Source organism: Scleropages formosus, chromosome 2 (assembly GCF_900964775.1).
Source record: "Scleropages formosus chromosome 2, fSclFor1.1, whole genome shotgun sequence".
Taxonomy (NCBI): Eukaryota; Metazoa; Chordata; class Actinopteri; order Osteoglossiformes; family Osteoglossidae; genus Scleropages; species Scleropages formosus.
The window spans coordinates 25101196-25118020 of NC_041807.1; the positions used below are offsets into that span (position 1 = coordinate 25101196).

At 46.1% G+C, this 16825-nt stretch overlaps 1 protein-coding gene across 4 annotated transcripts in view; it reads right to left on the minus strand.

The window, feature by feature from the left end:
- Positions 1 to 4015: 4015 nt before the first annotated feature.
- kcnb1 (potassium voltage-gated channel, Shab-related subfamily, member 1) overlaps positions 4016 to 16825 on the minus strand; it is a 42902-nt gene continuing 30092 nt past the window's right edge. For all 4 annotated transcript variants that reach the window (XM_029249859.1, XM_018762885.2, XM_029249860.1 and 1 more), the window contains one exon: positions 4016 to 12340. In XM_029249859.1, the coding sequence (XP_029105692.1) occupies positions 10379 to 12340 (1962 nt within the window). In that variant the 3' untranslated portion in view covers positions 4016 to 10378. The remainder of the gene's footprint in view (positions 12341 to 16825) is intronic.

Here is a 16825-nt window from a genome sequence, read left to right on the forward strand (position 1 = left end):
TGCAGTGGTACTGAATATATACCAATGGGTACAGCTGTGAATACATAAGGCGACGCAGCAGTACTCAGTGTAGTTGTACACAAATACTGGGTGGGGCAGGAGGGGGGTTTGCATGAGCACGTCGCCCCTCCATTTATATATACCCATCTGGGGTATATACAGAGATGAAGATTCTGGCACTTACAGGGACCTCCCTCTTTCCCTGCTCCTACCTGCCTCCTGTCCCGGTCTTCACTGCTCATCCATGGGCTGCAAGGTGAGGGAGTCACCGTGTGTGGTCTCGCTGCTCCAAACCCTTCCGGGAAACGGTGTGCCCGCACAGCCGGAAGGGAGGAATGTGGGAATCCCTGTGCACCCCTGCAAGAGGTTGCTGGCTGTGCAGAAAGGAGCGCCTCAAATCACTGGGTGAGGCCTCCTGCTGTTATGCTGCTGCAATAATTTCTTCAGTATGAGAGAATTTTTTTCCATTATCCATTTTTTTTTTCCCATAAATCACATGGATTTTTTCCATAAATCACATGGATTCATTTTTGGCATAAGCTTTAAATAAAGGAATGGTTGAAGGTAAATACTGGCATTAATGGGTCCAGTTCAGGAAAGGGTGTGAGAGGTGTTGGTTGGGGATGATAGGTAGGTGTAGAACTAGGGCTTGAAAGTGGTACTTGATGTCATACTGGGTTACAACATGGACTTTGGAACACACACACACACACACACACACTTTCAGAACCACTTGTCCCTTATGGGGTTGCAGGGAACCGGAGCCTACCCGGCAACACAGGGCGTAAGGCCGGAGGGGGAAGGGCACACACCCAGGACGGGACGCCAGTCCGCCACAAGGCACCCCAAGCGGGACTCGAACCCCAGACCCACCCGAGAGCAGGACTGTAGTCCAACCCACTGCACCACCACACCCCCTCAACTTTGGAACAGAAGGCTGTAAATTTAAGTTGCCTTAAGGGTCCACATATTGTGGCTTTGAGAAGGGTGTGTCTTGTTTTTTCAGAAGTATGTCTGTATACCTTCTTATGTGGGTAAATCTGACAGTTGCTTGGGTAAAAACATCTTATTTGTAAATAAATAATAAGATGAGTGAATATTGATGCACTGCATGTTTTGGGGGGTGCAGTGGATTGGACCGGGTCCTGCTCTCTGGTGGGTCTGGGGTTCAAGTCCCGCTTGGGGTGCCTTGCGATGGACTGGCGTCCCTTCCTGGGTGTGTCCCCCTCCCCCTCCAGCCCTGTGCCCTATGTTGCCCGGTTAGGCTCCGGCTCCCCGCGACCCCGTATGGGACAAGAGGTTCAAAAAGTGCATGCGTGTGTGTGTGTGTTTTTGTGTTTGATGTTCATAAACTTGACAAAGTCCCCCCCCATATAATGGCTGTGCGGTGTCATTATTTTCTCACTTCGGGGCAGGTATGATGAAGGCTGACTCACAAAAGATAACAGTGGTAGTTAATGCCGAAAGAACAATCAATGTTCTTCTGAGGTCGTCTGCCCGCATCCTGGATGTCATGCTGCGATTAAAGCTTTTAATCAATGATCTGCTCACATTTCAGATTGCATGCCCTCGTAAGGCTGTCCCCTCTGCTAATGGACATTTCCTGCTGCTGTGCTACTACACACTGTATATTGCACATGTTGCAGCATAGAAGTGATTTATACACACACACACATTATCTGAACCGCTAGTCCCATACGGGGTCATGGGGAACCAGAGCCTACCCGGCAACACAGGGCGTAAGGCTGGAGGGGGAGGGGACACACCAAGGACGGGACGCCAGTCCGTCGCAAGGCACCCCAAGCGGGACTCGAACCCCAGACCCCCCCGGAGAGCAGGACCTGGTCCAACCCACTGCGCCACCGCACCCCCCGAAGCGATTTATCCATCTATTAAAATTAGTTCTGTTATCCTCTTCAATTATTGCTGCTCAGTGTTAAATAATTCAATCAGATCTGCATGTTTTATTTCACATTGCTGCAGTGCTGTGAACATAAGAGTGCAGAAGTCTGCGTTCATGGTTAAAGAATGAGGAGTTCTTTACCTAGGAGGTGCGACATGGGTTAGGGAGGGTTATTTCATGGCCGTGTGACAGTGAAGCTGTAAACAGCAGGTGGCGCTCTGAGACTGGCAGAGCTGATCCCTGGGGCAGGGGTGCCGGAGCCCTGTCTCGGTTGGCATGGCTTCGTGGCAGCCTGCCTTTGACATGATGGGTGAAAGGCATGCGTCACTTAATCTGCGCACTTTCGCCTCCTTTCAGTCACGGCGCTTGAATTCTAATTGGGCCGCCTCCCTCCTGCGTGCACGTAACGTGTGCACGGCATGTTAATGAGCTTGGCTGGCAAGAGTGAGCCACACTGGCGCTTGTGCGTATTTCTGTGTTTCTGTTGTCGAGCAGGAGGCTGATTTTTATCTGCAGTAGGCGGCTGCTGGTGTAGGAGAACGGGAGAGCAAAGAATGCTGGGTAACGGTTGACCTACCAGTGTTTTGTAACGCGTTGCCACCGTAACACCGGCCCTTTCACACCCCTACCCATGTCTCCTTGTTTCCCAGGACACTGGCTCTACAGTGACATGCGGTGGGGAATGTAAGGTGCCGGGGCGTGCGGAAACACATTTGCTGGGTGGATTTCCGCTCTAAGCCCAAGGTCCACAGCTTTCTATTCATCTAATCATGTGACCCTCCTCTTACACACACAAACACTCACATGTGCTGTGTGTACACAAAGACACACAGACGTTATTCGTTGCAACGAATGGCTTCAACTTAGTTCACTTAATGGGATACACATGGCAATTTATTCATTCATTCATTCATTCATTATCTGTGATCTTTTGTCCAAGACAAGGGTCATGATGCCAGTCCATTTTAGGATAACACGACAAAACAGATGATAAAAGTTTTGTGGATGATCAGATTAGGGCAGCAGGTGGCGCAACCATTAAGGACATAGATTTGTAACTGTATTCTGTTTCCGCCTGTTTGCTCTAGTAAAATGAAAAATAACCATCAGTATCAATAACCATCAATATCATTAAGTTGGGGGGGGGGGCGCGGTGGCGCAGCCAGTTTGACTGGATCCTGCTCTCCGGGGGGGTCTGAGGTTCTAGTCCTGCTTAGGGTGCCTTGTGACGGACTGGCGTCCCATCCTGGATCTATCCCTTATGCCCAGTGTTGCCGGGTTAGGCTCCGGCTCCCCACGACCCCACCTGGGACAAGCAGTGTATGTGTGTGTGTGTGTGTGTGTGTGTGTGTGTGTGTGTGTGTGTGTGTGTGTGTGCTCAACCAATGTGAGTGTGACTGTACGCCAGTGCTCAGCTGTTCTGTTGAACTTTGGACACTTTTGTTTAAAAATGTTGCCTTTCTTTATAGAAAGCTTTAAACTGAAAATAATGTGGCATGGTGCTGAATTATGTACAACCGGACTGTCACTTATAGAAAACTCAATACTCGTCCATACTTTCAGCTGAAGGGGCAGCCGGTAGTATGGCAGTAGGCATCACCTCATTTGGACTTGGAGGTCACAGGTTTGAATCCCACCCCCTGCTATTGTACCCTTGAGTGAGGTACCTACCTGAACTGCTTGACTAAATAATTACCCAGCTGTAGAAATTAATATATTGCTGTACATGGCTTTGGAGACAAGGATCAGCTGAATGAATAAATGTAAAGAGTTCCTGGTAATAAGAACAAATTCAGTTCTTCTAGTGTGGAGGGTTGAGGTTCTGTGGATGAGTCACATGTTGGGAGCTGTTTGTTCTGGCTAATATGTGATGCTGTGAAACAACACATCAGCGTTGCTGGGAGGGGGGGTGGGGGGTCATGCTCCTCTGCAAATGATCGGTGACCACAGTGGGTCGTAGTTGCAGGTTGTTCTCCGGATGCAGGATGGTGTCCTTTCCCAAAAACCACACTTCCACAACGTGGCTCATAACCCGCCCCAAGAAAAAGTGCAGGGAAAAACACGTTGGTAATTGTATAGTTTATTTAATTTTTCTGTCAGTCATGGCTGGGGTTTCTTTAAAAAGAAATACAAAGATCCTCTGACAGCTAGACACCTTTTTTTTTTTTTTTACAAGACAGGAACAAGGTTCGAGTGTCACATAGAGTCACAGCTCCTTAGTACTACATGCTGAGAACAACAGAAGGTCATACAGAAACGACGACATAGAAAGTCAACAGGTAGAAACTTTACAAAACACACAGCCTCGAGACCTACAAACAACGTCATAGGAGGTCAGGGGGAAGCAAATTCCTCGTTAAATTCCCTGGATATAGGGGTGTGTGTCTTTGCTGTGATTTTCATATCTTTCATGCTAATTTCAATGGCACCTGACATCACCGTTTTATTAAAAAATAGTTTTGTACTTGAAAAAAATTCTAACAGACCAAATTAAACAAGTCACTGGATTGTGCTTTCCGTTGGAAACATAATAAACCCTTTTCCGACCTTTACAAACACTTTGAAAACAAAACTCATTGTAAAGATCCTTGTACTAATTAATGAAGATCGTTTATGGCGAACTGCGGTTCTTCACTTAAAGTAAGAGACAGCCAGCTGATATAAAGTGCTCTGAAACAAAATGCCCATATGAACGAACAAACAGCAGCAGAAATGAACAATGGAATGAATTTAAAAATGCGGTTTGGTGAAATCATGTGCAGCAGTGCTGCTACATACACTGTTCGTTCAGGAAAAAAATGCATTCCTTGAACCGGCCTCGGACGAGCGTGAGCGGTTATTGTCTCGGTGGACACGGCGGAGCCATGCTTGAGGGAGGTGGGACAGTGGTGTCGCACTGAACCGGACGTCTCCGAACCCCGAGCCACCTCAGAGGGTCCTCTGGGCCTGTTCCACCGCCCCATTGCTGCAGTCTCCATGTAGGACACACTCCGCTCTTGCACAGCCGTCCTTACAGTCCGTCTCGTTTCCTCGCACTTTCTGCGAGGACTGAAAAATAAAATATCTTCTTCAAATATATTTGAGGAACTCCGTCCAAAAGAACAGTAAAGCTATGAATTGCAGGGCATGCTCTGTCCTTTGCTTAAGTGTGCAGCATTAGAGTTGCGGTAGATTGAAGGAACTCCTTGTGGGTCGATGGGAGCTCCTTTTGCTCTTCGGGGCCGCGGCCCCCCGCGGTGGTCCGACTCCGACCGGCCCTGATGGGCACCGCGTGAATGATCCAGGAGAAGGTGGGAGCGTTGCCCTCGGAGCTATTGGCCTTAAGTTTGTGTCTTGCATAAAAAACACCTGTACCTAAGAATATTTAAGTGAGCTGTTTTGCTATGATTTAAGCTTACGGTGGAGAATAATGAGAACTATTATATGTATATAAAACAATGGACCAGAATAATTATTCTCCACCGTAAGAGATTACAATTATAATTTTAGAGCATCTTCTATTGACTCCTCCCATCCATCTCTATGGAACAAGTGTTCCAAAACGCACAGACATTAAATACACATAAACAAAAATGATTGTCGTTCTTGTGATGGGTTAACTGACAATGAATTGCCGCCTTTCAGGACACCGGGATCTCCTAAATGCAGCGGCGAAGGTGTAATAAATTCCTGGCATTCTGACAAAAGATGGCACAGGAAATGACAAACAAGGGAAGGAGAAACCTGGATAATAAAGCTTTGGAAGGATCCTAAAATTAACTTAAGTTCTTTGTTATGGCCCTTAAAGTAATGAGGACGGTCATGTATTAGTTGTTGATTAAATAAGTTCCCTTAATTTAACTACTGAATATCTGTAAGTGCAATCAAATTCTGTCCCTAACTGAAAATGTAAGACAGGCCTCTGAGGCGCGGTGTGACTCGAAGAGCGAGCTCATCAGACCCGCGTGAATTTAACAGTAATTGTTCTCTTTTGAATGGAGCCCAAGTACAAACGAGCTAATTTATGTTTCAGCCGAAGCTGCAAACCAAAAACAAACGATGCTCTAATGTACCGTACGTGCTCGGACTCCGCGCGGTCGCTCGCTGCCGGGTGCACTCGCCCGTGTAATGGAGATCGCTCCGAAACGCGGCCGTCGCATTGACCACGGGACCCCAGGAGTCAAAGGGATCGAATGTCTCCGTCACCGAACCCTAACCCTCCGCGAACCTCAGTCAGCGCTGAGACTGAAGGGCACCGAAGCAAAGGTCCATTTCAGCTTTACGGTTTGGGGAGTCACGGTGATCACATCTCTTGGTCCTGTCTTTTACTTCACCCTCTGCTTGCAGTGATTTATTATGTACCCCCTCATCCCCATCCCCAACCCCCGACTCCACTCACAACCGTCCCACTATGGCTGATCTCACAAAGCGTAGCAGGAGCCACCAAAGGCACCGGTGTAACTGAACCTCTCTCAGTGGAGCTGTGTGCGCTTCCTGAAGCTGGCCCAGACGCCTATTTATAGTCCCAGAGATGTATCATTAGAGCGGGAGATGCTTGCAGAGCCGTCCGTAACCTCTTTGCCATTGGCACGTTTCACAAAAAGCCCAAAATGAATATTCACACGTGCACACACGGTTATTGCAGGGTTCTGCATGGCAACCGTCAGTAATATTAGTCATTTTCAGTATTGTCCCTCCTCCTCGTTATGAGGGAACGTCATGTACCATTCAAGGTTAGGCTTGGAACAAAGAAAGAGGAAATGCTTTAAATATCGTTCGTGTTCGAAGGCTTATCTTAGGGCCATTGATTGATTCGCTGCAGTGCGGTTATCCTTTTACATTTAGAAACTTTTGTGCCAGATAAACAGCGCGGCTCATTGAAGGGCTGACTGCTAGAGCAGCATCCAGGTGCGGAAGAAAAGAGGTGAACAGAAGAAAAGAAAGGAAAATAAGTGTGTAATTTCCTTCCGGGGGGGTGGGGGGGTGTGTTTGTTTGTGAGTTGGTATAGTATTTCGTACAGGGATGACATCACTGAATTTCTAAAAAAAAATACAGCGGAGTATCAATTTGTACAATTTTCTGTTTTGTGAAACTAATATATAAATATTCTTTAAGTAGTAGTAAATAATGAAGAAAGAAGCTCTATCAGTATAAAAGAGGCAGAGCACAGTGATAAAGGGGGGTAGGGTTTGAGATGGGGGTTTTAGAGTCCTTCCTCTATCTCATTGTTATTATCGTATTATTATTTCACCCGGAAGTCAATGAGTCCCCCATCCATCAGCCCTGCTGCAGCCGTAGGTCCCTTTCTATGTCTAAGGGATGGCGAGAGAAGATCCCTGCTTATCTTGCTTCATTTTGCGCTGTTTAATGGTATCCAGGCAGCTCGGATGACGGACCCAGGACGGGCGCCCAGGTGGCCCCTGCTCTTCGGTCCTACGGCGATTGCTTTTCTCTTCACACCTCGGCTTCTCTCGTTCCGAGCACGCAGAGACCGTGTGAGCTACTCTCTGGAGACAGCCCGCTTTCGCACCGCGTCTGTATACGTTCCTGTACGTGTCTCGGTGTGTGTGACATTTCCACTGCCTCTGCGTACACCGCGCACATGTGGGGATGCTGAGAGAGCCCGTGTCTGTCTGCATGTGCCTTTGCGGTGGTAAATGTTTGGGAATGTCAAACGCCACCCCCGCCCCCCCCAAGACAATCGTCCAATTAGACTGGCCTTACAGCGAGTGTTTCATCCTCCCAAGGATGAGGCTGCAGTCACCATGGAAACTAGCTTTAGTGGGTCTCAGATACACTGTCTTCTGTACCTGTGTGTTTGGGTTGGCCTCATTCACGTTGTATGGCACAAAATGCAAGATATCCAATTTCTGGTCATCCGCTACACGCGTGATAGATCAAAACTTTTTACGCTTTTAATGCAGGAAGATAAAACCACATTTTTAATTGATATTTCTGTGACCAGTTTTCTGGGAGAAGTACCTGGTTGTACTCAAGTGACCCCATACATGCCTTACTTGATTTTTAGACTGTTTAAAAGGGTGTAGCAATTTTCCCTCATTACAGTGACATTTTTACAGTACCCTGCCTATCGCAGGAGACATATCTTATTCTATGGCAGTTCAGACCCAGCAGGACACATGTGGTAAGTGTTTAGCAGGCAACGCTTTCATTCTGTGCTGAAGGTTGCAGGTGAGCTCCGCAGAGGTGCACTGATGTCTCCGACTCAGGTGGAAGGCATCATGGGGATGGTCCAGTGGGCAGTATGATTGGAATGGATATGTCATAGCCTTCCACGTGACCCACACCCAGTTGGGCATGAAACACTGTCTGTCTTGGTAAAAACCCCCTTAACCTCTTGGTAAAAACCTAACCTTAACCTCTCCACCTCACATGTATGATGATGAGGCTGTGTGTGTGTGTGTGTGTGTGTGTGTGTGTGTGTGTGTGTGTGTGTGTGTGTGTGTGTGTGTGTGTGTGTTTGTTTAATGGCTTCCCCCTAACCCCAACCCAGCTCAGAGGACACATGTACTATACGTGTGTGTACATGTGTATGTACACATGGATTACGCATGCTGGGAAAGACAGCTGGAACGCCTTACTGCCAACCACAACCTGTCAGGCATCCAAGGGTCTTATGAATTATTCCACTGCTGCACGATAAATCGCCAATCTCTTGGAGTTCTCCTGCCCTGTCTATCCCTCTTTCTCGCTCACACAGGTCTCTTTTTATTTTTGCTCTCTGCGAACACTCTAGGCATCCTTCACCTCCAATCGGTCCCTGCGTTTGTCCACCTAGGGCGGTTGTTTAATTGTGTGCAGTTTAGACATGGGCTGAGCACACAGGTCCCAGGCTAAGGAAGCAATGCGAACTAGTGTGGTGTGTACGGAGTGTGCGACACGTGGGAGATCCCCCTCCCTCCCAGCAACACACACAGACACACAGACTGGCTGGAAAAAAAAACTCTTTGGCTCATCACATTGTAAAAAAAGGACGGAAAGCGTGTGCTCTGTACACGCACGTTGGGACAAAATGGATCATTCAAAATAAATGTAATCTTTAAAGACACAATTATACATGGAAAAGCAAAACTATGAGGATATTTTTATACCCTTATTAGAAACTACTTCAAAAATATTAATTTCAGTTTTTTCTTTTCCCCTCAGTCTACAGTTTCTCCTAATATGAGCAAAGATGCACTGTTACACTGTATCAGCGTGGTCAAAAACAAGTCCCTGAACACTCTGATGACAGAAAACAGGATTTGTTTCCCCCTCTGATGAACTTATGATTTTTTTTTTTTAATTTGACAATGCTTTCACAGGAGACAAGTAAACAGTAAACATAAGAGAAACTCCTGTTTGCGTTCCAGATTTCCAATGTAAAAACCAGCGAGGCTGCTCTCAGAATCAAATTCTTCAAATTAAAGCACTGGTTACATCTCGTCTGAATCAAAGTGAAATAACTAAAAAAGATATCATCTGTAGGCACAGATTTTTGACTCTCTAGAACAATGTTGAACTCCTGGACATTTTACGCACCAGGAACTTGAGAGACTGTATTTACCCAGTAACTATGCAGAGCCTCTACTGTCCACAATGAAGCAGAACATTAACTGATATGTCCGTACACATGGAGGGTGTGATAAGCAAAATAAATACTGATATCAATGAAATAACTGGAAAAAAAAAATTGGTTCAGTTAACCATAAAATTAACCATGTCAGTGTACACATATCAGATAGTATGTACGTGTATATACTTGTATGCACGCATTTAGAGTGTACACACACACATACACACATACATGCAGTACACATTAACATATTTGCATATGCCTAAGGCCAGTTTTGAGGTGGAAAAAACACTGGGAAGTAAACAGCATGTTGCTCCTAGCATGTTCAGTAATCCCTAATCTACAGTATGTGATGGAGATGGGTAGAGTGGTGAAGGCCAGGAGAGCTGTCCTGGATGCGGGTGCGGGTGCGGATAAGGGCTGTGGCAGGGCAGCATTTGCATTTCCACTGGACGCACAGGTATGTTCTTTGCTCCTTCTGCACCACAGCTTTTGCTAACCATCTGGGCCCAGCTAGGTAAACCATACCCTCTTGCACGGGTCCTGTCTCTCACCTCCTGTCCCCACCCACCACCTGGCTCACTGCTACTCTGCAGAGCACACGCCAGGCTGTATAATCCTTCTTCTTGAGCGCTCTGGTTTTGGTGGGTGAGGCATTAAGAGGAGAAGTGGTTTCCTTCCATTAGCTCCTGTAAGCTCTTATCTATCTGAGCATGGCCTTCAGCAGCACCTATCTTTCCAAAGAGCCAGCAGATTTTTTTCGGAGCCATTTCCGTCTTGGTTTGAAGTTTTTCATGCCACTCAGCAATGCTCCTGGCATGTTTTTCATGGTGTATTTTTTATTTTTAACCACCTTTACTGGCTCGCACCCCCTCCCTCATTGGATTTAGTCTCCCTCTCTGGTTCACTTGCCACTAGTTCAGAGGCTTTCATCAAAAGTGTTAGTGCGGCCTCTCTCCCCCGGGGCCACGCGCCGACCCTGGGCCACGTGGTTCTCCTGCCCACTGCCAGCCCGACCCTCCAGAGGGAACATGCAGTTCTGGCCCAGCATCCTCTGGGACATCTCCAGGTGGTTGGTCCCTCGTTGGAATCCACTGCTTACGCTAAACTTTGGACTCATGTTGTCCAGCAGCCGCTTTGAAGGGCTGGAGTCCGAGCCATCCTGCAAGTGGTCTTCGTCATCAGTGTCCGCGTCAATGTACTTGTTTATGGACGTGTCATGGAATGTGAAGATTGCGGGTGTCATGCTCATGCTCTCGGGCGATTTGGGTGGTGTCTTGCTGCTGGCTGTGTTGTAGATGGACACCTCTGGACTCAGCAGGGAGCGATCCGAGTAGGCAGAGCTTTCTGAGAGAGGGGCAGCTCCCATTTGCATAGAGGAGGAGGTGCCTGCTTCTCCTCCCCGGAAGTTGACCTTAAAAGAATGTGCCTTGAGAGGGTTACTGAAGCGCAGTCCCCGAGGACTGTCAGAGAAAAGCCCGTGCCTGGAGCCCTCTGGATTGGAGCTGAATTCCTGGACAGAGCCGTGACCAGCTGGCCTGCCAGCACTTATTGGTACCAGCATGGGCTCCAGCTCCAGGGTGGTCTGCAGCCCGGGGTTGGCCATGAGTCGCCCAGGAAGGCAAGCAACTGGGCTGTGTGAAAAACGAGTGCTCTCTGGGAAGTCAGTAGCACAACTGATGTAGCTGTCAATGCTGGACTGGCTTTTCATGTCCACAGTGCCCTCTCGCGTGGTGTTTCCTGGCATGCTGCCCATCTCTATCTCATCCCTCTGCTTGCTGCCTTTTGATGATGACCCTCGGTCTTTGGTGTTGAGGTTGGGCTGGGACTGGGTCTTAGCCATTTTGTTGTACATCTCCTCTAGCTTCTGCACATTCAGGTGCTGTGGGCTGGAGGTCCTGATCTTACTTGGGGAACAATGCTCACTTGCATTGAAAGACTTGTTAGAGTTTGTCTCTAAAACTGCATGTTTGGGTGTCCACTTCCAGCGGTTGGGTGAGAGGTGGTTGTCCTGCAGCTTCTCCTTCCTTCCTATACTCTCACCATCCTTCTCTATGACCACATCCATAAGCTCAACACTGCGAGCAAAAGCATCCTTCATGTTCATGGACACAATGCTACCATTTCTTTTGGCCCTTTCTAAAGCCTCTCTACGCTTAATAGCCTTTTCCTGTCGCTTCTGCTCTTTGTAGAACTCAGAAAAGTTGTTAACAATGATTGGGATGGGAAGGGCAATCACCAGTACACCAGCAATGCAGCATAAGCCCCCAACAATCTTTCCTAACAGAGTCTTTGGGTAGATATCCCCATAGCCTACCGTAGTCATGGTAATGGTGGCCCACCAGAAAGAGGCAGGGATACTCTTAAACTTGGTGTCTTCCTCATCCTTTTCGGCAAAAAAGACAAGGCTGGAGAAGATCATGATGCCCATAGCAAGAAAAAGGATCAGTAGACCCAACTCATTGTAGCTGCGGCGTAGTGTGAATCCCAGTGATTGCAGGCCCGTGGAGTGCCGCGCCAGCTTGAGGATACGCAGAATGCGCATGATGCGGAAAATCTGCACCACTCTCCGCACGTTCTGGAACTGCAGCACACTCTTGTTGGACTCAGTCAGGAAGATGGTGACATAGTAGGGCAGGATTGCCAGCAAGTCAATGACGTTCAGGGGACCTTTGAAAAACTTCCACTTGTTTGGAGAGGAAAGGAAGCGCAGTAGGTATTCCATAGTGAACCAGGCGATGCACACAGCCTCCACATGAGCCAATTTGGGGTTATCTGTTGTTTGGCCGAATTCGTCAGTCTCCTGTAGCTCTGGAAGTGTGTTCAAAGACAAGGCAATGGTTGACAGCACGATAAACAGGATGGATATGATGGCCAGGATCTGTAAGACATGAAGATACAAACAGAAGGATCAGGCGAGATCTTCTTGGCAGTCACTGAAGAAGACATAGAGAATCTGGTGTAGGTTCTACATTGCACTCAACAAAACTCAAAAACATCAATGGCAACTCAGTTCGCTACGTGGCAAATACACTTCCTGCTTTAAAAATCTAAATAAAACATATGCCCTGTAAGTTAACAAAATATTAAATCATTAAGTAAATCTAAATCATACAGACACACATAAGTAGGATTCATGAGGATTTTCAAGGTTAATTAAAAGTCTTTGGAACTGTGGGATGATGAATGGCTTGAAAATGTTATATATTCATGAGAATCCCATGGAACAGTGCTGAAAAATTGTCAGTATATGAAAAAAGTAGCATTTACAGCAAAGGTCAAACGTTAACCCTAGACAGCAATATAATTTAGACAGGGTGAGGCAAGGAATGTTGATTCACATTGTTTGTTTTCCATATTATCAAAGAAAAGTTTTTTATTTTATTGTAGTTGGAGGGGACTATTATATGAACTAGCTCCTCACTGTACAGACAACTGAGTCCAGAAGTCTGTACTTGATTTATTTGTCAATAAAAGCTTAACAATGTGGACATACCTCAATTTATTTACAGGTTAGGTTCCATAAATATATATATACACACACCGTCTGAACTGCTTGTCCCATACAGGGTCACGGGGAGCCAGAGCCTAACCCGGCAAGACAGGGTGAAAGGCTGGAGGGGACACACCCAGAACAGGATGCCAGTCCATCACAATGCACCCCGAGTGGGACATGAACCCCAGACCCACCAGAGAGCAGGACCTGGTCCAACCCATTGTGCCACCATGCCTCCCCCCCCACACTTACACACTTTCAGAACCGCTTGTCCCATACGGGGTCGCGGGGAACCGGAGCCTACCCGGCAGCACAGGGCGTAAGGCCGGAGGGGGAGGGGACACACCCAGGAAGGGACGCCAGTCCATCGCAAGGCACCCCAAGCGGGACTCGAATCCCAGATCCACCAGAGAGCAAGCCCCGGCCACACCCACTGTGCCACCATGCCCCCCGTAATAATAATAATAATAATAATAATAATGGGCGGATTAAACTAACAACTGCTACGGGTTGCTTTCATTCCAAGAAACATGGAAAATACTATTTAAACAAAAATAAACTGGTAGATGTTTATGTCTTTGACAAGTCATAACAATGTACATACTGTATAATGACACACAACCGTGCCTACCGTTTTAAAAGGTTATATATTAATAGCATTGCCAGATAGTTTCCAGTAGCAGTTCAACTTACAATATTAAGTTACTTATAGCAACCAGTGTGATACCTGCTGCCCCTGGCAATAAGTGGTAAATAATTGTGCCGTGGATGTGTTGTAGAAAATGCTGGTTGCCTCCAAGACAAAAACAAATGAGTTAGAGTGATAAAGTGAAAAAGTGCATAGCTATAGTCACATTTGTCAGCTACTTGCGGAGTAAACTCTGCATAACTATATCCGTATTACAGTGAATATATAACACCAAGAATTATTTTAAAATGTACAAGTTTTGGTTTGCTTCAGGAGACCCAGAAAACACACACAAAGAAACACATACACACACTGTCTGAACCGCTTGCCCCATACAGGATCACGGGGAACCCGAGCCTAACCCGGCAACACAGGGCATAAGGCTGGTGGGGGAGGGGACACACCCAGGACAGGACACCAGTCCATCACAGGGCACCCCAAGTAGGACTCAAACCCCAGACCCACCGGAGAGCAGGATGAGGTCCAGCCCACTGCACCACCGCACCCCATACCCAGAAAACAATGTGATGCAAATATATGAAATATGTAGTCCTGTAAAAAAAATTACAGACATTGATTCAGATTTTGTCAACAGAAAGAGTATAGCACATACACATTTCTCTGATGTTGACAAGGTATCCACCCCCAAGGCTGAAAATTGTTACAGGGGCACTACAATCACAGGTGTATGAGAATTATGGTGCTACATTGCATCATTGCTGCTTTAGGACCCTTTGTGGAATACACACACAGGTGTTTGGGGGCAGCAGACAGCAGGCTCTGGGACAGGACGTATTTCACAGGTAATGCAGGTGGGCCTCCTGTCTGACTTGTTAGAAGGAACATGGATGAAATGTGTGAATGTTTCTGTGTGGGATGTGAAGGTGTCAGTGGTGGCTATGTTTGCTTATCTTCTAACAGGTAAATTTTGACAAGATGTCTCCCTTTTCACGCCTCACTTTTTTCATCTTTTTTTTTGGTACATGCAGAACACTGTTACCCCAAAAAGAGAGAGTGAAGATACCACCTCTAACACTATGCATATGTAAGGATGTTGTCTTTGTCATGTTTTCCTCTCGGAATTCAAGTGCGGGACTCAGGATGTTTTAATTAAGGGAAATCCAAAAACTCGTTGTCCTCAAAACAGGCAGGAGTCACCAAGGCGCGAACGTAGGCTAAAAGGAGAATCCGAAAGATGTAATTCACAAAGACAGGCAGTAGGTTGAGAAGATACCGGGAAGACTTGAAGACATTGGAGAAGGGTTCGGGAACAAGGGCCAGGAGATCGGGAAACAGGGGGAAGAGAAGAAGAGCAGATGCAACATGCAGGCGACTAGCAAGGCTGAACTAAGGCTCCACGTCCTGCTGCGCTCGGAGCTTCTGTTTTATGTGAGCATCTCGAGATCCACCGCAGGTGTTCCCTGTTTCGCGGGAGTGGAGGGCATAACAGTCTTTAGCTCCTCATGTAGTACAACCAGCTATCCTCGATGGAAAACACTGTCAAAGTTCTCTATAGAACGCTTTACATATGAATCTGTAGATCGTCTTTTGGTTGTCCTTGAGTTGGAACTGTAAAAACACTGGCAACTGCATGAAGCAGGCAATGATCCTTTATCAGAAAACAAATCCATGACACACTACAGAACCCAGGAGACTGCACTACTGTATATACAGTGCACTTTGAAAGCAGGCAAACCGCTTGTGCCCCTTAATTTTTCCATGAAATGGTTATTTAGTGGAAGTGGTCTTTCTCATGTGACATAATAGATGTGTAATGACCAGTTCCATATGCTGCTTTAGAGGAAATCGTGTGTGTAGTAGAAAAATTTAAGTCATACATGTGCAAATTTAAGTGAACCCAAAGTTGTACTGGTTACATCAAGTAGGTGAGCAGAATCCAGTGAGCAAATCATAACAATTTATTAATTTTATCAATTTATTTTAATATTAGGGGGGCGCGGTGGCGCAGTGGGTTGGACCGCAGTCCTGCTGTCTGGTGGGTCTGGGGTTCAAGTCCTGCTTGGGGTGCCTTGCGGAGGACTGGCATCCCGTCCTGGGTGTGTCCCCTCCCCCTCTGGCCTTACGCCCTGTGTTGCCGGGTAGGCTCTGGTTCCCCGTGACCCCGTAAGGGACAAGCGGTTCTGAAAATGTGTGTGTGTGTGTGTATTTTAATATTTAAGATTTAGATTTTATATGTTTCTTTTATACTTTACATAAGAATAATGACCATCCCCATTGGGTTCATATACTTTCAAGCAGCACTGTACATGGTGAACAGGCTGTGTCCTGTCCTGGCACATAATAAAACAACAGCAGAAGTTCTAATTGTGTAGTGAAAAACAGGTATGAAATCAGTTCTATCACTGCAGGGTTTCTATGCACGGAAGGCACACTCTCATCAGTTCAGCACACTGTCACACAAAAGTCACGTTTCTTGGGCCACTTGAACGTAGGATTTATCCTCGGACACCTCCTAGTGTCCATCTGCTTTAATTAATCCTGCCAGGCATCCTCTACACCTGAATGGGAAAGAATTCAATGAAACTCTTCATTCTAGCATTAAGTGAAGTTCTTCAAATGAGTAGCAATAAAACAAAAGAGTTTAAAAGGGCAGAATCCTTACACAACCTTCTGCCTAGTAGGCATTTGCTCATTCTTAGTTAATTAGTTTCCTTCAGTTGGACCCATGTGTACAGCTTTTCTACTAGAGCAATTCAAGTTGAGCTCGGAAACACAACTGGGGCCAGAATCTGTTCTTCAAGCAATTTGTTTGAAAATCAAAAGTCACTTTTATGAATAAGTAGCAATCAATAAAAAGTTGCACAGAGATGTAACTCAATTAACAGATAAAACTAAAATGAAAAAAACCCTTTAAGAATTTTATTATTCAAATAACATCAAAATTAAAAATTATTAAAAAATAAAATAGAAAATTATGTTTTCACAACCTTATTCAGTTCTGATTGCTTACTGATTCATCACATACAGATACACAAAGTTTGTTGGCTTCTGGTCAGTTTCAATTTTCCGTATTATTCACATGATATATTTACAGGTTATATTTTGTAAAAATCTTGGATATAGTTATAAGAAAAATTCTTTTTATTTTAACATTTTATTAACTTTATCAACTAATTAATTAAAACTAAAGTGACTGAAAAACAATCTATTGCCTCCACAAA